This window comes from Muntiacus reevesi, chromosome 8 (assembly GCF_963930625.1).
Source record: "Muntiacus reevesi chromosome 8, mMunRee1.1, whole genome shotgun sequence".
Classification (NCBI taxonomy): domain Eukaryota; kingdom Metazoa; phylum Chordata; class Mammalia; order Artiodactyla; family Cervidae; genus Muntiacus; species Muntiacus reevesi.
The window spans coordinates 91,927,900-91,952,071 of NC_089256.1; the positions used below are offsets into that span (position 1 = coordinate 91,927,900).

The window sequence follows — 24,172 nt, forward strand, 5'->3', positions numbered from 1 at the left end:
AGGTGCAAATCTGCCTGGTACAGACCGATGGGAGAGTGGGGAGGGGGTTGAGATGGGGAGGAAAGAAGCTCAATATATACAAGACGGCGCACAGTCCACTTGAAAGAAAAAGAGCGCTAGGTCGTGTCCGACTCCTGCGACCCCGTGGACTGTAGACTGCCAGGCTCCTCTGTCAGTGGGAGTCTCCCATGAACACTGGAGTGGGTTGCCATTTTCTTCTCCAGGGCATCTTCCCGACCCAGGAATCGAAACCACGTCTCCCACATTGCAGGCGGATTCTTTACCAACTGAGCTACGCGGGAAGCCCTATACACACACTCGTGAACTCCCAATAAAAGACTGAAAGATTTTTTTCACTTTGTTGTTAAAATGCTTTCTTGATCAAAGGATACCATCAACAAATACTCATAAATGGGAAGAAAATGTCTGCAAATCATTTATCTGATAAAGGACTTGGATCGAGAGTATATAATAAATGATTACAACTCAATAATAAAGCAATTTACTAATCCATTTTTTTGAATGGGTAAAGGAGCTAAATCGACATTTCTCCAAAGAATATAGACAAATGATCGATAAGCTCATGAAAATATGCTCAACATCATGAGCCACCAGAGAAATGTGAATCAAAACGACAATAAGGCACCATGAGGACACTTACAGAGGCCACCCAGGTGGCGCCACTGTGAAGAATCTGTCCGCCAGGGCGGGAGGTGCAAGCGACGTGGGACGTGGGTTCGATCCCTGGGTCAGAAAGATCCCCTGGATTGGGAAATGGCAGCCCACCCCAGTATTCTGGCCTGGTGGGGCAGCAAGAGTCCCACACAACTCGGTGACTGAACAACAGGATAGTACAAGGTCGACAATACCAGCTTTTTGGTGAGGATGAAACTAGACTCCTCACACACTGCTGGTGGGAATGTAAAATGATGTAGCTACTGTGGAAAATGGTTCGGCAATTTCTCAAAGGATTGGACACAGAGTTATCATGTAACCCAAAGTCCACAAGTAGCCATAAACCCAAGAGAAATGAAAACGCATGTCCACACAAAGACCTGTACACATTCGTAGCAGCACAGCTCATATGAGCCAAAAAGTGAAAGCAACTCAAATGTCCATCAACTGGTAAGTAAATTTTGTTGCTGTTCAATCACTAAGCTGTGTCCAACTTTGTAATTCCATGGACTACAGCATACCAGGCTTCCCTGGCCTTCAATATCTCCAGGAGCTTGCTCAAACTCACGTCCATGGAGTCAGTGATGCCATCCAACCATCTCATCCTGTTACCTCCTTCTCCTTTTGCTCTCAATCTTTCCCAACATCAGGGTCTGTTCTAATGAGTCATCTCTTCGCTTTAAGTGGCCGAAGTATTGGAGAGTCAGCTTCAGCATCAGTCCTTCCAATGAATATTCAGGGTTGATTTCCTTTAGGATTGACTGGTTTGATTTCCTTGCTGTCCAAGGGACTCTCAAGAGTCTTCTCCACCACCACAGCAGGAAAGCATGAATTTTTCAGCTCTCAGCCTTCTTTATGGTCCAACTCTCACATTCGAAAAATAAAATATCTTCTATGCATAGAATGGAATATCATTCAGCTACATAATGTCATGAACTACTGAAACACACTACAACATGCATGAACATAATACTGCATAACTGACAGACACCTGTCTCAAAGAACCACATAAGTTATGACTCCAGTTAGATGAAATGTCCAGAACAGGCACATCTACAGGGCTGAGGGGAGTTGAGGGGAAATGCGGAGTGACTGCTGATGGTTACAAGATTCCTTCCAGGGTGACAAAAGAATTCAAGACGCTAATGATGGTTTCACAACTCTGTAAACACATGAAAAACTTCTAAATTGCACATTTTAAATGAACTGCAAAATAGCAAAAATTACATCTCAATAAAGCTATTATATAATTCTTAATGTTTTCTTGAAATACTTTACTACAAATAAAAATCCAGCATTTCATGAAGTATAAAAAAAAAAAAAAAAAAAAAAAAGACGACTATCCCACACTGATAAAAAGCAGTCTGCTATGGGACGTCCCTGGTGGTGCAGTGGATAAAAACTCACCTGGCAATGCATGGGACACAGGTTCAACCCCTGGTCTGGGAAGATCCCACATGCTGCGGGGCAACTAAAGCGCACACACCACAACCGCTGACGTCTGTGGGCCAAGAGCCTGCGCTCTGCGGCGAGAGGAGCCCCCACTCACAACCAGAGAAGGTCCACACAGAGCAATAAAGACCCAGTGCAACCAAAAACAGATAAAAAAAACCTTTTAAGAGTAGCCCACTCTGATCTGATATGGCTTTACGGGGGCAGGGGAGCGGGAAGGAGAATAAGGGTAGAAGTAACAGTGACCAAGAGTGAAGGTGGTCTGGAATTCCCATCTCTTGTTGAATTTTCCACAGTTTGCTGTAATCCACAAGTCAAAGGCTTGAGCGCAGTCAACGAAGCAAAAGTGGATGTTTTTCTGGAATTCTCTTGATCCAAGGGATTTGGCAATTTGCTCCCTGGTCCCTCTGCCTTTTTTAAAGCCAGCTTGAACATCTGGAAGTTCACGGTTCACGTACTGTTGAAGCCTGGCTTGGAGAATTTTGAGCATTACTTTGCTAGCGTGTGAGATGAGTGCAATTGTGCGGTAGTTTAAACATTCTTTGGCATTGCCTTTCTTTGGAATTGGAAACCTGTATGCAAGGCAACAATTAGAATCAGACATGGAACAACAGACTGGTTCCAAATCAGGAGAGGAGTAAATCAAGGCTGTATGTTTTCATCCTGCTTATTTAACTTTTATGCAGAGTTCAGTTCAGTTCAGTTACTCAATCGTGTCCGACTCTTTGTAACCCCACAGACTGCAGCATGCCAGGCCTCCCAGACCATCACCAACTCCCGGAGTTTACCCAAACTCATGTCCATTGAGTCAGTGATGCCATCCAACCATCTGCTGCCCCCTTCTCGTCCCGCCTTCAATCTTTCCCAGCATCAGGGTCTTTTCAAATGAGTCAGCTCTTTGCATCAGGTAGCCAAAGTATTGGAGTTTAAGCCTCAGCATCAGTCCTTCCAATGAACACCCAGGACTGATCTCCTTTAGGATGGACTGGTTGGATCTCCTTGCAGTCCAAGGGACTCTCAAGAGTCTTCTCCAACACCATAGTTCCAAAGCATCAATTCTTCAGCACTCAGCTTTCTTCACAGTCCAACTCTCACATCCACACATGACCACTGGAAAAACCATAGCCTTGACTAGACAGATCTTTGTTGGCAAAGTAATGTCTCTGCTCTTTAACATGCTGTCTAGATTGGTCATAACTTTTCAAGGAGTAAGTGTCTTTTAATTTCATAGCTGCAGTCACTGTCTGCAGTGATTTTAGATTAGAGTCCCCCCAAAATAAAATCTGCCACTGTTTCCCCATGTATTTGCCATGAAGTGATGGGACCGGATGCCATGATGTTAGTTTTCTGAATGTTGAGTTTTAAGCCAAGTTTTTCCCTCTCCTCTTTCACTTTCATCAAGAGGCTCTTTGCATCTTCACTTTCTGCCATAAGGGTGCTATCATCTGCATATCTGAGGTTACTGATATTTCTCCTGGCAATCTTGAATCCAGCTTGTGCTTCTTCTAGCCCAGCGTTTCTTATGATGTACTCTGCATAGAAGTTAAATAAGCAGGGAGACAATATACAGCCTTGACATACTCCTTTTCCTATTTGGAACCAGTCTGTTGTTCCAAGTCCAGTCCTAACTGTTGCTTCCTGACCTGCACACAGCTTTCTCAAGAAGCAGGTCAGGTGGTCTGGTATTTCCATCTCTTTCAGAATTTTCCACAGTTTATTGTGATCCACACAATCAAAGGTTTTGGCATAGTCAATAAAGCAGAAATAGATGTTTTTCTGGAACTCTCTTGCTTTTTCGATGATCTAGTGTTTGTTGGCAATTTGATCTCTGGTTTCTCTGCCTTTTTTAAATCCAGCTTGAATATCTCGAAGTTCACGGTTCATGTACTGCTGAGGCCTGGCTTGGAGAATTTTGAGCATTACTTTGCTAGCATGTGAGATGAGTGCAATTGTGCGGTAGTTTGAGCATTCTTTGGCACTGCCTTTCTTTGGGATTGGAACGAAAACTGACCTTTACCAGTCCTGTGGCCACTGCCGAGTTTTCCAAATTTGCTGGCATATTGAGTGCAGCACTTTCACAGCATTATCAGAGTTATGCATCATCAGCATTATGCAGAGTATATCATGTGAAACACTGGGCTGGATGAATCACAAGCTGGAATCAAGATTGCCGGGAGAAATATCAATAACCTCAGATATGCAGATGACACCACCCTTATGGCAGAAAGTGAAGAGGAACTAAACAGCCTCTTGATGAAAGTGAAAGAGGAGAGTGAAAAAGCTGGCTTAAAGCTGAACATTCAGAAAACTAACATCATGGCATCTGGTCCCATCACTTCATGGCAAATAGATGGGGAAACAGTGGAAACAGTAGCTGACTTTATTTTAGGGGGCTCCAAAATCACTGCAGATGGTGACTGCAGCCATGAAATTAAAAGATGCTTACTCCTTGGAAGGAAAGTTATGACCATCCTAGACAGCATATTAAAAAGCATTACTTTGTCAACAAAGGTCCATCTAATCAAGGCTTTGGTTTTTCCAGGAGTCATGTATGGGTGTGAGAGTTGAACTATAAAGAAAGCTGAGCACCAAAAAATTGATGCTTTGAACTGTGGTGTTGGAGAAGACTCTTGAGAATCCCTTGGACTACAGGGAGATCCAACCAGTCCCTCCTAAAGGAGATCAGTCCTGGGTGTCCATTGGAAGGACTGATGTTGAAGCTGAAGCTCCAATACTTTGACCACCTGATGCAAAGAGCTGACTCATTTGAAAAAACCCTGGTGCTGAAAAACACTGAAGGCAGGAGGAGAAGGGGACGACAGGCCAAGATGGTTGGACGGCACCACTGAGTCAACGGACATAAGTTTGCGCAAGTTCCAGGAGATGGTGAAGGACAGGGAAGCCTGGAGTGCTGCAGTCCATGGGGTCACAAAGAGTCATACACGGCTGAGCAGCTGAACAACAATAGAGTGAAGGGGTAAACCTGGGCGACGGTTAGTAGGGACTTTATTACATCCTCCTATATTTTTCTACGTTCGAAATGCCCACAACAAAAGGCTTTAAAAAGTTAATCAGTTGAATTCTATAAAATGACTCACAGAAAACCCAAAATCCCCCACTCAGCCACTGCTTACTTGGGGAACGAAAGGGGAAATCAGCGTGCTGATCAGCAGCCTGGATAAAGAATAGCCTCAGTGAAAACTGCTGTCTCAGGCTGACGTGTGAGCAAAGGAAAGTCAGCCCACTGGCTGGAATGCTGGTTCTGCGGAATGGTCGCTAGTGAACGGAAAAGCGGGGAAAATGGGGTGGCCGTGGGGGTGGCAGATGACATGTGGGGTGCAGTAAGTTACCGGAACTTTTTTTTGGTCACCAAGTTTTTTTCTTGGTTTTTGTGTTCTTGCTGTTGTTAGTCGAACTGTGAGGCTTGTGGGACCTCGGTTCCTCAACCGGGGCTGGAACCTCGGGCCCTGGCAGAGACAGCCCCCAGTCTTAGCCACTGGACCCCGCCAGGGAAGTCCCTGAAACTTTTTCTTATGCTTCAAAAGCTTTTCCTTTCACTCAGAACTACCTGTAGGACACTGGTGCTGAGCGGCAAATAGCGAGTATCTGGTTTTGTCTGGATGAGTAATTTTACCGTGTTATTTTTAACGGGCTATTTCTCTCTGGGTTTATTTACTGGCAATGACGCTAAGTACTGTTACTTGGCGATGAAGGTGACAACTCAAAATAAAATAAAAATTACGGGGGATTTCACAGGTGGTCCAGTGGTTAAGACTCTGTGCTTCCACTGCAGGCGGCCCGAGTTCCATCCCTAATCAGGGAACTAAGATCCCATATGCCACACCATGTGGCAAAAATATATGTATATGGGCATGTGGCAGCAAACACTAAATGTCTACAAGGGCCGGAAGCTCCCCTGGGGCCTGGAGCTATGAAGCCGAGATGAAAGCAGTCCCCACCTCAGTGATTCATCCTTGAGGTAACCCAAGGTCCCAGACACGGACAGCAACGAGCTAAGCGGCCTGACGTGCCGTGGGACAACGGGAAGCAAACACAGGGCTGTTTCGGCCCAGTCCTGACGGAACGTGGGGCTTCCCAGGCGGCGCTCTGAAGTGTTAGCTACTCGGTTGTGCCCGACTCTTTGGAACCCCGTGGGCTGCAGCCCGCCAGGCTCCTCTGTCCATGGAACTTTCCAGGCCAGAACACTGGAGTGGTTGCCATTCCCTTCTCCAGGCGATCTTCCCAACCTGGGTCTCCTGCATCGCATTCTTTACCTAAAGACTCTGCCTGCCAATTCAGGAGATGCAAGAGATGTTGAGCTCGATCCCTGGATCAGGACGATCCCCTGGAACGGGAAAGGGCACCCTACTCTAGCATTCTTGCCTGGAAAATTCCATGGGCAGAGGAGCAGTCAACCCTAAAGGAAATCAATCCTGAAAATTCACTGGAAGGATTGATGCTGAAGCTGAAGCTCTAATACTTTGGCCACCTGACACAAAGAGCCAACCAAGTGGAAAAGACCCTGATTCGGGAAAAGACAGAGGACAGGAGGAGAAGGGGACGACAGAGGATGAGATGGTTGGATGACACCAACTCAGTGGACATCACACGTTCGAGCAAACTCCAGGAGAGGATGAAGCAGAGGGAAGACTGGCATGCTGCAGTCCGTGGGGCGCAGAGAGCCGGACACGCCTGAGCAGCTGAACTTCTGAGGAAAGTTACGAAGCAGCTCCACAGGCAGAAGCAGCAGTGTGTGATTTCGCAGGTCCTGCAGGGGGACCCTGGCAGAGGACGCGACGCGGACGGAGAGAGGGGCACCTCTGAGGCGAAGCTGGTGGCCCAGGCCAGAGGGCCTCAAATGCGAGTGCTCAGAACGACCACCAGAGGGCGCTGGTTCGTTAAACACACAGACTCAGCCTCGACAGAGATTTTTACCCTTTGAGGTTCCACTGGGGCCCAGAAACCGGCGGTTATAACCTGCTTGTCCCCAGGCAGGGACAAGCTACACGGTCTGATCTTTTGCCACAGGTGGCTCAAAGACACTGAAGAATTTTAAGCAAGGGAATGAGGAGATCAGATACGTAAATTAAGATTCTCCGAAGTTGTAGGGGAGACAAAATAAAAAGGAGACGGCAGAGCCAGTGGACAGGCAGCTGAAGGAGGAGCAAAAGAGGAGGGCGGCACTCTACTCACCTGATAACGGAGAAGAAACCTGCGCTCCTGCATGGTGATAAAGCCGCCGCCTGCCCAGGCAGGAGACAGGCGCGATCCCTGGGTCGTGTTTATCCCCTGGAGAAGGAAGAGGCAACCCACTCCAGCATTCTTGCCTGGGAAATCCCACAGACAGACGAGCCCTGTGGGCTACAGTCCACGGGGTCGCAAAGGGTCAGACATGATTGAGCCCATGAGGGGAGAAGAAAAGAGGCAGGTAGCCGCAAGATTCGCCAGTGGGGTAGCTGAGCAGATCATGGTGCCATAGAACGAGATGCGGAACAGACGGCAAGAGGGGAGGAGGGTGAGGGAGCTAAATGAGTCTGTTTGCTTTCATTATCTTGTTCTAACTAAACTTTGAGATAATCAGAGTCAGAAGCAGTTAAGAAATAATAGAGATCCCACGTACCTTTATACGTGTGTGTGTGTGTGTGTGTGTGTGTGTGTTCATGCTCAGACATGTCCAGCTCTTCGTGATCCCATGGACTATAACCCACCAGGCTCCTCTGTCCATGGAATTCTCCAGGCAAGAATACTGGAGTGCATAGCCATTTCCTACTCCAGGGCATCTTCCCGACCCAGGGACTGAACCCACATCTCTTGACTCACCTGCACTGGCAGGCGGGTTCTTTACCACTGTGCCACTTGGAAGTTCTGACTTTTCCCAGATGTTAATATCCAGCAAAACTAAAGGACAAGATCATAACCAGGATATCGACATGGACACAATCCACCCATCTTATTCAGGTTTCCCAGTTCTAAGTTCAATTTTGAATACGTGAATTTGCGATGTCAAGATACTCATAGGAAAAGATGTCCAGCGGCAAGTGGGTAACAGGTCAGAAGGGTCAGGGTGAAGACACGGATGAGGGGCCTTTACCATATGCGGGTTCAATGCCTTAGACAATGAGATGATGACAGAAGCAGCCAGCAGGCAGAGGTCTAAGGAGGTTTACCCTGCAGGGTAAAAACAAGGGTTGCGCAGCCACTCAGTCCTATCCTGAGCCTTCAGCGTGGCTAACTCGCTTGGTGGCGAGGGGCATGGGTTCAGGGTCCGGTGGCCTGACTTGTCCAGGCTCCAATCACTTGGCAGGTCCGGAGCCCCGGGCAAGTCACTCACCCATGCCTCAGTCACGTGCCTACCAGACAGGGCTGGTAAGTGGACTTCGCCTGTGCGGCTATTTTGAGAATAAAGAGGGACAGAAGATGCTTACAGCTGTGACAGGTTGTTGGAAGGAAGCAAACTTAGATACCTGGCGGGACCAGGCAGCCAGGAGCCCGAGGTGAGAGGAGACAAGCGTGGCCGCAAGCAGGAACTCTCCGGCCAAGACAGGCAGACAGGTGAGGACCGGCTGCTGCGGGTGGGTCTGCACGGGGCTCCGCCGGGGTGGAAGCAAGCAGGCGGCTGAGCAACGGGGGCGTCTGCCCCTCTCTGAAGTTCAAGCGAAGGGTGCAGGCAGGGGAAGGAGCCTCTGTGAGGGGGGCGGGCCGACACCCCCAAAGGATAAGGGCCCTGACACAGCGATGGAGAAGTAACCGCACCACTGTGAGGCCGACAGTTAATGCCGGAGGAGCTCAGCATAAAAAGGAGGCCAGCGGCCAACCAAGGGAACGGGTGGCGAGGTCGCAGGCAGGGAGAGGAGAAAGGAGGGCTGGTGGGGACGAGCAAGAGGGACCCGAGTCCCAAGGCGGCCAGGAAACCGCCTGCCCGTCTGCCTTCGAGGTGCGGATGCCTGGGGACGGCACTTGGCACTTGTTCAGTTTCCCTTCTCGTCATCAGGTCTCCGATTCCTGCTCCCAGGCCAATGCAGGCGAGTGCTAACTGCTATTCTTAGGGTCCTTGTTCTCGCTCAATCCCGTCAATGCATCAAAGCCGAGGCTCCCGGCAACTACGGAATCCGACTCTAGCCCCTGGAATGAGAATCTCTTATCCCCTGCCCATCAGCCTGCCCACCAGCTTCTCACCTCAGCACAGCCTGCAGGATCCCTCCCGACGGAGGGTGCCTGAGAAACTCCTCCCCGAGGGCCCAGCCCCTGCTGGGGCCGGGGGCCCAAGGTGGCTGTTTGAGTTAACGTTACAGTCATCAGTGGGGAAGGGAACGGCACCCGCTCCAGGGCTCTCGCCTGGAGAATCCCAGGGGCGGCGGAGCCTGGAGGGCTGCGGTCCTTGGGGTCGCTGAGTCAGACAGGACTGAGCGACTTCACGTTCACGTCTCACTTTCATGCATTGGAGAAGGAAGTGGCACCCACTCCAGGGCTCTCGCCTGGAGAATCCCAGGGACGGCGGAGCCTGTGGGCTGCCGTCTCCGGGGTCGCAGAGAGTCGGACACGACCGACGCGCCGCAGCAGCAGTTATCAGAGGGTAAGTCCCTCAAGTTTTTCCTGACTTCTGAATATACCCGAGTGAGTGACGGCCTTGGCCTCACTGAGATCGACATCCCTTTCACGGAATAAAAGGGAAGTTCCTTCTCCAAATATTAAACTGTGCGTTTCATTAACCGCTCAGGACGCTCCCACCGCCTTCCCTGTCGGAGAGCAGGCCGAGGGTTTCATGGCCCCAGAGAGGAGAGCCTCGGCAAGAGGCCCGAGGAGGAGACAGAGAAGCCCACCTCCGTGCACTCCTGAGTGAAAGGGGGCCCTCCTGAGGACACGGGAGGAGGAGACACAGGAGCAGCGCCGGTCGCAGGGCCCCTGCGGCCCCACGGGACACCCCAGAGCTGCTGAAGTCAGCAGATCAGACACAGCCCCCCTCACCCTTCCCCCAGCTCTGCCACGGAGGAGGCAGCAGAAAACCCCCATCATTCGCAGAGAAAAGCAAACTACACTTGCCTCTCTCTTTTCTTTCCTCTTTGCATTTGTGCTGAAATTTAATTCCACGATCCGTTGTGCTCTGAGTCAAAGTTCCTACGGAAAGAGCAGCACTGTGCTGACTACTTAACGTCCTGAACGCAGCTGCTGTCAAGTTCGTAATCCAGAACCAGCATCTTTCAGAGGAACACGAGTACAAACACCACAGGCATCATATCGCCAGATAACCATGCCATGCAGCAAAGGCTTTAAAGTATAAAATGATTACAGACCGTGCAGACCCATCGCCTCAATCATCTCCTCCAGCATCACCTGTTTCTTTGGGTTGTTTTTTTCTGGAGACCCAAGACTGGCGTATGATACATTTATTTCCATCTGTGTCACTCTCAGGGCTTCCCAGCTGGCTTGGTGGTGGTACAGAATCCGTCTGCCACACAGGAGACGCAGGTTCAAACCCTGGGTCAGGAAGATCCCCTGGAGAGGGGAATGGCAACCCATTCCAGTATTCTTGCCTGGAGAATCCCATGGACAAGAGGAGCCTGGCGGGCTTCAGTCCGTGGTGTCACAAAGGGTCAGATAAGACTTAGCTACTAAGTAACAACTACTTAGCTACTAGTAACAACGTTACTATCACAAAGACGTTCCAACTGACCATTTACAGGCCCTTAATGTGTTTTCTGTCCTACAAATACCGTCTGTTGGGCTGGCTAGAAAGTTCACTGGAGCTAGTCTGTAACACTGTACAGAAAAAACTACATGAACTTTTTGGCCAACCCAATATATATCCCTCAACTCCAAAATCATGGTGAACTGAAACAGGCCTAAGAGCCATTTTATTGCAGATTTCACTTGGAAGATTATACACACTTTGTCTGAAAATGACTCTGAAACTCAAGAGTATATCTTTTTTTAATTAAAAAAAAAAAAGTTTTCTATTCATCAAGGAATTAACATTCCAGTACAAATTACAGAAAGGAAAGATCCAGCTTTTCTAAGTCATTACAAAGTTAGTAGCATAGAGCCCCTTACAAGAACAAGGTTCTCTGGGCACAGCACGAAACAAGCACAAATTTTCTGAAATGAGCATAAAAACATGCACAAAAACACATTTCAGAAGATACAAAATAAACGTAACAGCAGTCCCTTCTGAGGTACATGTTGAGGGGTCTGGGAGACCCCAGGAGGGGCCAGGGAAGGGAGACTTCACTACGCTCTTCTGAGTATTTTACTGTGGTCTTCTGCCATGAATATCTGTGATCTACTTTCAACAGAAAGTTGTCAGTCATGCAAGCAGCTGTCTTTCCTCAAAATCCTGCTTATGCTTTAAGCAACGGATCTACAAGATGCACAACCAGTGAAAATCTCACTGAATATTGAGCTTCTTGAAACACCTTTCACACCTCTCGCCAACATCACTCCCTTGCCCCCGACTCAGTCACCCCTCTGATACGAGTCGCTTGGAAACTGCAGAGGACACAGACCCAGAAATGAAAGTCCAGGAGCCAACTCTCTGTTCTCCCACTTTTCACGCATTTTTCTCAACCCACTTAATAAATGTAGACACCCAGCTACCTCGGAGGGATTCTGTGAGGACATGCCCAAAGGACGATACACAAAACCAGCTGAAACTACACAAACTCCTCACAGGCAGGCTCACACGGATGTACTAATAATTCATAAAGAGCAAAGAGCTAAATTTTCATTAAACTGGGATGCTGCTCACTATTTTATTACAGATGATTAATTTGACCAGGAGTCAGTATTAAAAGTGACTAGAAAACAGAGAAAGTGTTGAGTGGCAGTGGGTTCTGAGCAGGAAATAAAAGACCAAGTGATTCACCCAAACCAAGACCAGAAGCGGCAGTGGTAAAGACCAAGGCAAATACAGTGCAGGTAACAGAACGATAAACACAACTCGTTTGCTCTCAGTTGCCAGAGAGGAAGACAACTAGATAATTGAGGATCAAGAAATACTTCTTTAAAATGCAAAAGCAAAACAAAAATTTCCCAATTTTTATTTAAAGGTTAGATTTCTTAAGGGCCCAGCTCATCCTTAATTCTCTCAGAAAACCTCCCCTAATTTTTCCAGTCTCCCATCACTTCTTATAGGATTACAGGTAATTATGTTCTGACTATGGCTGTGTGTTTTCGGTATGCATCTTGTTTCCACAAAAATCCTTTAGGGCAGCCCCCTTGAAGGCAAATAGCACAGCCTCCTTTTGGTTAAAATTCTTCACAGCATCTATTCCAATGCAGAGAATCTTAATATACCTTAAAAAAAAAAATAATAGATCACTCTTTACTCAGGTGAAACATAACAAGCTCTCTGAAAACATTTTCCTGAGAAATTCAGAAGCAATCATGAGCAGACATTACCTCTGACTTCATCAAAAATTTAACTGATCATGAATACACACACAGCCAACACTAACCACCACGACCACATACCAGCATTCCAACATGGAACAGGCTGCAAAATTTTTACTTTAGAAGCTGAAATATGTTTCCATAGGGTGGCAATGTGGAATGCGCAGTTACACTGCAGCATGTTAAACTTGATGAGAACTTTTAAAGGTTACAAACTTTTGAAGATATAAATCAGGAAAGTATAATGGCGTTAGACAGAGGTTAGGGGAGGAGAGAGAGGCGAAGGAGGAGTTTATTTAATGAGTACAGAGCTTCAATTTTGCAAGATAAAAAGTTCTGGAGACCAGCTGCCCAACAACGTTCAGACAGTTAAAGACAACCGTACTATACACAGAAAACGGCTAAGATGATAAACCTGATGTGTTCTTTACCACAACTTTTAAGTCTCTGTAAGCCTTACATAGCCAATTAACTGAACAGCTACACACCTGGAAGAATACAAAATTCTTCCCATTTTTGTTTCAGTCTTAAGCAGAAAGTAGCTGGCAGAATGAAGAGTAAGCTCCTGAGATATCATTTAAGAAGAACTAAAACTGTAATACATTACCTGAGCTTCCTTCAAATCTTTTGCACAAAACACTTTTTTTTTTTTTTTTTACAGCAAGATATCTTCCAGAAAAGGCATTAACAATGCAAAAACAGAGAGCAATAATTTGAGACTGAGATTAGGCTTGGCTGACTTTTTATTTATTAACATTTCAAAGTTACACCTGCACATGTCTTAAAGTCCAACAGCTGCATATGACGTTGTGAAAAACAGCAGCCTACAGTCCATAAACTCCCCCATTTTCCATTCTCCAAAAGCAGTTATGTTCAACTCTTTTATTCACTGTGCTTCTTTTGTTTACCGCTTTATCTCTAAACAACGGACTTGCTGCTGTACTTCCTGATTTTAAGCCTTAGCTACTGGCCTCCTCCCATAGATGTGGTGGGATAGTAAGCTCTCTCACCTACCTCCCACCAAGATGTTATTGCCTTTCTCGCATCAAATAGATTTTAATTCTGAAGCCAGTATATGTTTGCAGCAGGGAAATCAAATAAGTAACCAGGTTCTTGTTATTAAAAATCATTTCATTGTCCATGTAACAGATACGAGATCAATGTGAAATCAATAATCATCTCTAATGTTAAAGGGAAACATTAGAGATAAATTGGAAATAGAAATAAAAACTCCCATATGCATGCACAACACGTTTGTCCACACACACACACACACACACACGTATGTATCCATCCATCCACTGACACGGCTTAGATGCCATTGCACACCTCATGGCAATGATCTCTTCAGCATTCAGATCTGGCTTTCTACACACCATTCCCCACTAGAAGGAAGCAGAGTTCCACAAAGAAATGGCTGATTGCAGGCCTGAGGCAGAAAAAAGTACAAGATGAGCCTGGAAGACTTTCTGTGCCCAAAAAGGAGGTGCTCTAAGTCAAATGGTATCATGTCAAAGGATTTACAAAAGAGCCTGAAGCATCTTCCACCGGTCACCTCTGGACTAAACACTAAAATGAACAAGTGTAACTGGTTGTAAAATGCTGAATGGGTAAGTATCAGTAACCCCATAAAAATAACCAAATATAAATATTTTAAAATCAGAAAAAAAATTAGAGAAACTCATTTATTGAAAAGCTAAACATGCAATTGCAACAATTCTTACTCTGAGAAGTGATAATCATAGGAAAAGAATTTAGCGTTTACTCTGCCTTTTCAGAAAAGAATTATGATTTATCACAGGTAATGAGGGATAGCCCATTCTTACAGAAGAATGTCAATATCTAGCCATTCCCAATGAAATGATGGTTGTGAACTTGATGCATCAATGGATGCTAAACTTTCAGGTGAAAACTTACTGAGGAATGGGAAGGATGCAGGTGCCAAAGTTACAGCCATAGGTCCTGTTCCTCCTATTGGAGAGTGGCTTTCAACAGCCAGCCAGAGTTACGTCGCCAATTACAACCTATCTTTCATGCCTAGGTAAAGTATGAGTTTAAATTATGCTTATACAGGCACATCTGTCCAGGCTTTAGGGTTATTTTCATAGTAAACAAGGTGGATACCTCCTTACAAATAAAAGACAGGCCACAGAAGAAAATGTGGAGGTAGTCTTGACTTGAAACTCAAAGCTTGTCCCTGGAATCAGAAAAAGTATGCACCATCTTCAAGGACCCGAACTGAAAGTAAGCTGGTTGGCTTAGATAAGAAACCAGACTGTCAATTATGCGTTTAGCAGGGCTTATTTTTGCAGTCCAAATGGTTCAGTGAGTATGTCACAAATTAATTACCCACTGAGCAAGACGGGGAGCTGTTTCTTCTCTGCTTTGGGGGGATGATAAGGACAGTGGTGCCCAGAGTACAGTCAACCAAGAGAAGGCTCTCATCCAACCCAAACGCTCAACCCAACAAAACCTCAGGGGTAGAGAGGAAATGACTGGGGGTAAACAGAGCAGTCCCATGGGCAGTTTAACCACGAAAAATTTTAATCTTCTTCTAATCTGTTTCCCCCAAAAAAGGGCCTCATGTCCAAGATGTGTCTTGTCACTTTTCACCATATCGAACGCCCAACATTTCCCAGCCAGAATTAGAGCTGCCAATCTTGCAAGCAATTTCATCTCTCTGTCACTTCTTGAGCAGCCCGGGCTTTGCTCCGCTCTGCCTGCTCCCAGTGGCGTTCAAGGGAACAACAGCGTCCTGGCCGTCTGATGCTGACCACAGCCACGGAGTCCTGCAGCCTGGGGTCTGCCTACCTTTCTTCTTAGCAACACTTCTTGGCCCCTGGGGCCCAGACCTACAACATCCACACAATCCCTTCTATACCCAGCAACCCTTGGGCCACAGCGGGGAGGAAAAGAGCAAACACTTTCCAGTAGGTCCACTCCGTCTGTGCCAGCACGTTACTTAACTTCTGAGGCTCAGCTCCCTCATACACAGAACGAAGTAATAACACCTACATTGCAAGCATGTTACGATGATTACAAATCACGTCTGAAACATTCCCAGGACAATATATAAAATAATTAGTAGAGACTGGCTAGTAATAACTGGGGTCCTAGTGCAGACTAGTTACACTCTCTATTCACCAGCCACTCACTACGTGGTGGACCCTGTTCTAAACGCCATAGAAATACCGACTCATTTCATCCAGAAGATGCTATCAGTTATGCCCACTTACAGACAAGAAGCAAGGAGGGAGGGTTATAACAGTAACAGTGATGAACAGTCCTTCCGCGGGTCCCCATCACCCCGCTCCAGCAAACACGCACGCCGGCCTTTCATCCCAGCCCCACGGGTAACCCACGCGCCAGGTGAACGTAAACCCCGACGGTTCCACGTCAAACCTCTTCCTCTGCTTATCTCATTCTTCAACCAGAAATGCCCTTCTCTGCACAACAGCCCCCAAGCCTGCCTCCCCGCCAACCCCAGCCCGGAAAATCCTGCTTCTTCCAAAACTGCACTCCAATGTCGCCTTCCCTGTGGCCTCCCGGGCTTCCCAAGTCCTCTGGGAGTCCGTCTGCATCTCATCCGCGTCACTGTCTCCGTGCCTTCCTCCACTGTCCGGAGTGTTTGGCTATGTGTCCACTCCCCCTGCTGTGAACACCGAGGGGGCAGGGGCCACGCTCTCCCCTCCGCCGCCACTGGCCAGGCACAGCGCCCCGCAAAAGCCTCAGGGCAGAGTCAGGACACGTGTGCTGAGGGGCTCCGTGCAGCCAACACATCGGGGTGCACATCTGTGAGCTGGGGGTGAAGCACCTCTCTCACAGGGCTCCGGAACACTAAACGAGAGCTGGGACAGAGGAAACACACAGCCGGAGCAATGTCTGCCAAGAGATGGGGAAGACCGCATCGCCGCCACCCGAGCTACCCCACGGAGGACCGGCTGCTCTCACACGACAGGGAACACCGTCCCGGGGCCTGGCGGCAAGAGGGGGAGCAATCCCGAGGCTGGAAAGCTCACTTTCCCAGCACACGCTGGGAACACCAAAGTCCTGCTTAACACAGGGCTGAGAGCGGCTCCACAATCGTTCCAGAGATGCTGTTTCAGAAACAGACTTAGAGCGAACTTTTGGGTACCAGGGGGAAGGGTGGGAGAAGGAACAGCTGGGGAGTTTGGGATGGACACGCACACGCTGGTGTGTTTAAAACGGATAACCAACAAGGACCTACTCTACGTGTAGCACAGGGACCTCTGCTCACTGTTCTGTGGCTGCCTGGATGGGAGGGGCGGTTTAGGGGAGAATAGACGCATGTGTGTGTATGGCTGGGTCCCTCTCCTGTTCCCCTAAAATTACCGCAACACTGAACTGGCTATACCCCAATACAAAATGAAAAGTTTACAGTGGGGGGGGTGCTGTTAACAGTTAACAGCAATGATGGTAAATACTAGATTTATATGATGCATTCATAACTCAGTAACTCAGCAACAGTAAGACTCCTCCTTATAGCAGGGGAGATTCCTACACATAAACAGACAAGGTTTGTGTTACTTACCATAAAGTCACATTTCCCAATCTGTTCAAAGATTTTAATTACGTAACTGTGTAAAGTTTCACTTTTTTATTTTTATGTATTAGCTATACCATTTTAAATGCTTTTCTCCGGTGAACTCAAAATATTGAAGACAGGTATACTTGATTGGGGGCAGGAGGAGGAGGGGACGACAGAGGATGAGATGGCTGGATGGCATCACCGACTCCATGGACATGAGTTTGAATCAACTCCAGGAGCTGGTGATGGAGAGGGAGGCCTGGCGTGCTGCAATTCATGGGGTCACAAAGAGTCAGACACGACTGAGTGACTGAACTGAACTGATATTTCTTTTAAACACAAAACTCCATTCAATTCTAAAACATGTCTAAAATCAAATATGTGTCACGCCTAGTGGTTTTCCTCAAGTCTGTTAACATTAATATCTACTGGACAGCATTTTCTAAACATCGTGTCCACCTGTAATGTCTTATTTTTTCAGGTCTTGTAAAGAAGGAGAACTAGTTTCTTCTCCCAAGCTTACCTAAATCACTTCTATTTTAAAATCCCGGTCCCACGCGGTGCTGGTGTAAAGAATCCGCCTGTCAAGGCAGGTGACGTAAGAGATTAAAGTTCAAGCCCTGAACTGGGAAGATCCCCTGGAGGAGGGTACAGCAACCCACTCCAGTATTCTTGCCTGGAAAACCGCATGGACAGAACTGCCTGGTGGGCTACAGGCCACGGGGTCCCAAAGAGTGGGACATGAAGCGACTTAGCACGCATGTCCACTCTGACGTTAGGATTTGTCCTAAATGCAGTTTTAACCATGAAGCATTTTAATCTTCTAATCTGTTTCCCAAAACAATGGGCCTCACGTCCACGACACAACCTTTGAGCGCCTTGAAATTACACATGGAACCTCACCCAGAAACCCAAGGCCCCTCTCGCCCCCTGTCACTTTTGGGCACACGCTACACTGGATACCTCTTTGCCCTCTGCAAGTGTCCCCAGGGCAGAAACTCACTTCATCTACATCTGAGATCTGTAACTCTGCATAATGACAGTGAAGAGTTCTGCACTGCCACGTTTAAAGAATTTACACAACAGGTCTGCTCCCTTGTTGCTGTTGGCCCACTTAACTTTAGGAAAAACTCTCTTCAATAAAATCAAACAGCAGTGCTTTATAGCTCTGTTCCAGCGCTGAATGTAGGAACTGAAAATAAAACATATGTTTCTATTACAAAGGAATAAAGGCCATTTCTACGGAAAACACTTTACAAATCCTAAGAACGATCATCAAGACAACAGAAGCCATAAAACCAACGCCAGAAAAGGGTGACACCTGTCCGTCAATCTTGCCCCAAATGTGAACGGTTCTTCTCACCATCACAGCCCGAACACAGACACTATTACTGCAAGTTAATCTTCTGAGGTGCATGCAATTTAATCCAACCCAACACATATATATGTGTGCATACTTGCTTGGCTGTGCAGCTTGCTTAGAGTGTGAAAGTTGCTACATTACGGCTATGTCTACACAGCCAAATGCTTCCAAATACCCTGTGTCATTTGCTTATAGAAGCTGAGGAAGGTGCTGAGGACAAAGTATAAAGTGGGACGTACCAGGTGCAACAGAGGGGTGGCAAATCGAGACCAGATATTTGAAACTGTGAGCCCTTTTATAGTGTAGCATAGACAGCACACGACTTAAAACACAGGTAAGACTAAAGACAGAGCAATCGGATGTTTACCTAAATTACCTCTTGGTTACAAAGGATAAGATAGCAAGCTTTCAGGGGAGAAATCTGGGAGACACCATCTCAAGGTTATCACCACCGGTCCGGGAGAACGTGCTGGGAGGAGCCGAGACACTCACAGCGCCGCCTCTGAGGCGTTCCCACCAGACGTGCACACCACGGATCTGATCACCAGTAACCGGACGAATACAAACCAGGGGACTTCTGACAAAACCACCGGCCTATCCCCTCCAAACACGCTAAGGTCACAAACAAGAAAGGCTGAAGACCATGACGATGAAAGGCTATGTGGACTGGATCGGGGTGGGGGGAACCTACAGCTGAAGAGACTCAGGGCTTGACTTTCAGTCTCCCAGCCACACAGCAGAGCCAGGACGACGAGAGCCCACAGCTCTTTCTGAGATGCTGGACCTAAGAGGTTTGTGGTGGACTCCTATAATTCATGCATTTTTAAAATACTCTTAGCCTTAAATGCTTACTTTTAAGATCAAAACTTTTATACTCTACCATGAGAAAAGGACAGTGGGCAAGTGACTTTCACAGATTTAACATTCACACTTTATAGCACACATAACTAGTCAAAAAGACCATGCAATGCTGTGTAAATAAACTGAATTGAAAAACAGAATCATGTGTGTTATGTGATTTATGAAAAACGAGAAAACACAGCTAGTGGGTGAAAGGTGACCCTAGTCAACTATCTGTTGTGGTTGTGCAAACAAAAGGAAGTTTAGCTGGCGGGGGGCGGGGTGGAGGGCGCAGTTCAGAAAATAATCCCCACCCCAAACCAACTGGTTACGCTGGTAAGGATATTAATAATAAAAGTAATGAATGTGGGGCTTCTTTAGCGGTTCAGTGGCTAAGACTCCAACCTCCCAAAGCAAGGGGCCAGGGTTCAATCTCTGGTCAGGGAACTAAGATATAACGTGCAAGGGCTAAGAGTTCACGTGTCACAACGAAAGCACCCAATGAAGCCCTGGTGTAGCCAAATAAATAAATAAGTAAAAAGGTAACAAATCCAATAAGAAGTCCTTGATGTTCTGAGCTAGACACTGGAGCCAGGCATTCCTCCATCTGGCAGCAGAAACCATATATCCAGGTGATCCATTTATATCTGGGACCCCTAAAAACTCTTAACCATACATTCTTCACAAAAGGTGGGAGTCTATCAGATTTTAATTTATCCTAAAATTGTTTTACGGTTCATCTGAATCATTCCTGCAAAATGCTTTTTTTTTTTTGGTTTGTGGGGTTTTTTTGTTTTGGTTTGGTTTTTTTTTTTTTCCTTTTTGTGATTGTGACAGTTAAAATCAGGAAAACAGGAACAGGAACAAGTTATCAAAAAATATGAAGAGCATCTAAGGAATGGCAAAGGATCTCTCCGTGATAGCCAGTGATGCTGAAAATTTCAAGAATTACAAACTGGGGCAAACAAGAAAAAAAAAAAAAAAACATGTATGCACTATCCACCCTCACCGCTACACACACACACACACAAATGACTCAAGACTAATTATTCATTTATTATTCTTAAACACTGCTGAGCATCTTCTGTGTGCCAGGTACTGCCCTAAGATACCAAGTGCAGAACATATCTGACAAAATATCTCAGGAAGGAACAGTACAGTTCAGAGTCAGAAGAAGTAGGTGATCAATGAATTAGAATATAACAAGAGCTATGAAGAAAAATGAACCAGGACAAACAGACAAAGTGGCAGGAAGATGACATTCTGGCTGCAGAGGTCTGAGAAGGCTTCTCAGAAGTGTCCTCTGAGCGAGGCTGGGAGCAGGGGATGGAGCAGACCCGGGGACCACTGAGGCGGGAGGGAGCGTGGTACCCACAGGTCAGTGCCTGAGGCCACGCCGGGCACGCAGGCTGCTGCGAACCGAGGCGCACGTCTGGGAGGACGCTGAGCACGGTGGGCCGTGATTTATGCCCTAGCAGGACTACTCTGGCTACAAGTAGGAAGTTGTCATTAAAGGACCAAGAACAAAACCAGATCAGCTACAGGCCCTGCAAGAAACAGGGCCGGCGTGGGGCAGGGGAGGGGGCGGTGCGTTGGGCCGGAGCAGGCGCAGTGGAAAGAGGAATACATAGCTGGACTCTGGCTGTAGTTTAAAAGTCAACAGGATTGCGGAGGGAGTGAATGCCGAATTCTGAAAGATAAAAGCCCAGAAGGACTATGTCTTTTAGCCTATCCACCCGATGACTATGTTTAACATTTACTGAGGAGGCGAAGTCGGCAGAAGGAGTAAATTTAGGCACGGTAGGAAATTAAGACTTTCACTTGATACACATCAGGTTTTAGATGCTAGTCATCAAAATAGAAGTGACGCATAATCAACTAGATATCCAAGCTGTGGGGAGAAGTATTAGCAAATGCAACAGATACAAGCAGAGGCAGAGAGACAGTGAGAAAGGGTAGAGAAGTAGAGAGAAAGAAGAACTGCACATACGTGTTTGTGTCTGAATGAAGAAAAGTTCAAGAAAACATGGAAAATGAGAAAAGAAACAAACACGGTACTATATCTGCTTCAGCACCATTTGAAAATGCTGTAATGAGAAGGTACTATTTTAGTAATTAAAGAGGGGGGGAGGCATTTCTTCAGTTTCCCCCAGTAAAATAATAAGCGAGTGAAAAAAAAAATTAGGGCTTCTCTCGTAGCTCAGTCAGTAAAGAAATCTACCTGCAATGCAGGAATCCGCCTGCAGTGCAGGAGACGCAGGTTCGATTCCTGAGTCCAGAAGATCCCCTGGAGAAGGAATGGGCACCCCACTCCAGTTTTCTTGCCTGGAAAACCCCATGGACAAAGGAGCCTGACAGGTTACAGTTCATGGGTTCGCAAGAGTCGGATACGACAGACACGACTTAGCGACTAACTCACCAATGAAAAAAATTAGATCCACAATGAGTGAAAGAATACCGTGAAAACAACTCTCTGAGACCACCGTTGGTAACTTGGTGAATTATTTCCCCCCATTGTTTTCTTGACATTTACGCACGGACACACAGACAACAGTCTGGTTTGGCTTTCTAGGTACAGTTCGTGTTGGCTCGTTATTTTGACAGACATGAGATAATGCTAAACTCCATGAAATCAGGCCGGTTTTTTTTGCTTTGCATCTAAGTTTCCATGCTCTTAGGGTTCACCAGGGCTCCCTCCGCCTCTCCAAATGCCTCACGCCCTCATCACTCACCTGGGGGCCCTGGCATCGGGAGACATCGGACTTCCCATTCCTGCCCCTCCTCGGAGCTCTGCAGCCGGGGTGGGGTGGGGTGTCTGTCTCAGGAAACCGGAAGCGCATCTCGTTTCCTTAGGAATCCTTTGGAAGCCTACTCTCGCAGTGGGGTCTGTGTGTCATCCTCTGCGCACATTTCTAACGCAGCATTACTGCCTCAGGGAGTCCCTGCAGTCAGCCAGAGTGGAAACCCTGAAAACAGCGTCCCTTCAGCTCACTCAACAAGTGCCCACCACAGCGCGCGTGTGCGCACGTGCACGCGGGTGTGAGGGGGTGACAGACACAACGCCTTAGACAGTTTCAGACAGAGAAACACGCTGTGAGTAAACAGCGACACGTGAGGACGGCACTGGAGGAAGGTGGGAGAGAGGGGATGCCGTTTACCTGGGCGCCCCAAGAAAACCTCCTGGGGAAAGGACACTCGAGCAGAAGCCTCGGGGAGAGAACGAGGCTGCGGGCCCTGGAGGAGAACCACCCAGGTGTGTGCCGAGCTGCTCCGGTCGCATCGGGCTCTCCGACCCCGTGAACTGTAGCCCACCACTCTCCTCTCCCTGAGGTTCTCCAGGCAAAAACACTGGAGTGAGCTCTCATGCCCTCCTCCAGGGGATCTTCCCGACCCAGGGATCGAACTCATGTCTCCATCGGCTCCTGCAAGCAGGCAGATTCTTTACCTCTGAGCCACCAGGGAAGCCCCACAGTCCAAGCACCGGGGAGGAGGAGGACAGAGGCCCTGGGAAAGGGAGGAGCCTGTACGCCGGAGGGACAGACAGAAGGCGGAGTGGCTGAAACGTCGTGCAAGAGGGGGTCAGATCACGGATGGCCCTGCGGGGGAGAATCGGGGTCTTTATTCTTATTGTGATGAAAAGCTACCCTAAGGTTATAAACAGGAACATGAAATGGGATGATTTAGGCTGAGCAGACAGCATGGCGGCTGCAGAGAGACTAGAATGTCCGGAGCGAAAATAAAGGCAGGGGGACCAGCTAGCAGACTGTGGCCATTCTCCAGCCAAGAAACGGGTGGCTGGAAGCACAAGTCAGTCACAGTGGTGGCGAAGTGTTCAGGACACACTTTGCAGCTAAGAGCAACCGGACGTGCTGAGAGGACTGGGAATCTGTGCCTGAGGAAACAGAACCAGCCCCCATCTACACCACTCGTGACTTAGCTTCACCAACGGACCTTCTCAGTATTCAGCTCGCAACAGTGATTTACAGGATAATTTAAAATGCATCACACTGAAAGAACAGCATGTATCAAGTGCTCGGGCCTGTTGGGCTGGGAAGATCCAGAGGAATCGGGTGGAGAGGGAGGTGGGATGGGAGACCGGGATGGGGAATTCGTGTAACTCTATGGCTGATTCACATCAATGTATAACAAAACCCACTGAAAAATAAAAAAATTAAAAAAAAAAAAATAAATAAAATGCATCACACTGTCTCACTTACCCAAATTGGGATCAGTGGCCGGACGTTTCTTAATTTTCGCTTCAGAAATAGCAGAATAGTAGGCACACGTCATCTTGATCAGCCATGTTGCTCGAACCATTGGCACTGAATACTTCGCTAAATATGCAAAAACATCTTCTTTTTTACTAAGGATGGGAACCTAGAAAGAAATAACAGATTTATAATCATCCCATATTATGTTCATCACTAGGTCAGCCTAAAGAAAGGGGAAGTGAAAGAAAGAGGCTCTAAGTCCATGCTGCCTCTGAGAAAGTTATTCCTGGTAGATTTTCAAATGGCACATGTGGTTTTTAAAAAATAATAAAACATTTTAAGCAAAATTCAAGAAAAAAGAATTGACACTATGTTTAGCACACGGGCGGTAGAGTTTTATCAGTTGTGCTTCCTAATTTATAAAAACAAATTATTTTCAAGCTCTCAGATGCTGACAGCCACTCCTCGCATCAACAATAGAGGGAAATAATTTCATGACAGTCCTCCAAGGAGTTTAATCTCAAAATTGGAAAGGACAGATCATGAGAAAAGCTATCCCCACTCTACATCTCACTGAAGGGCATTTTTGTATAAAGCTCTCCAACTGTACCATTTCATAAGAATGAAAATTTCCACAAAGCTTCTAAAAGAGCCTTTAGCCAAAATTTTAAATAGAGGCTAAAATGATGGCTCAGT

General features: G+C 47.1%; 1 protein-coding gene across 2 annotated transcripts in view; it reads right to left on the reverse strand.

Moving 5' to 3' along the window:
- MED12L (mediator complex subunit 12L) overlaps positions 1-24,172 on the reverse strand; it is a 343,991-nt gene that overhangs the window by 277,305 nt on the left and 42,514 nt on the right. For both annotated transcript variants that reach the window (XR_010664265.1, XM_065943498.1), the window contains exon 5: positions 23,483-23,642. Coding sequence is in view for 1 of the 2 variants with exons in the window: in XM_065943498.1 (XP_065799570.1) it covers positions 23,483-23,642 (160 nt within the window). In the remaining variant the exon portion in view is untranslated. The remainder of the gene's footprint in view (positions 1-23,482; positions 23,643-24,172) is intronic.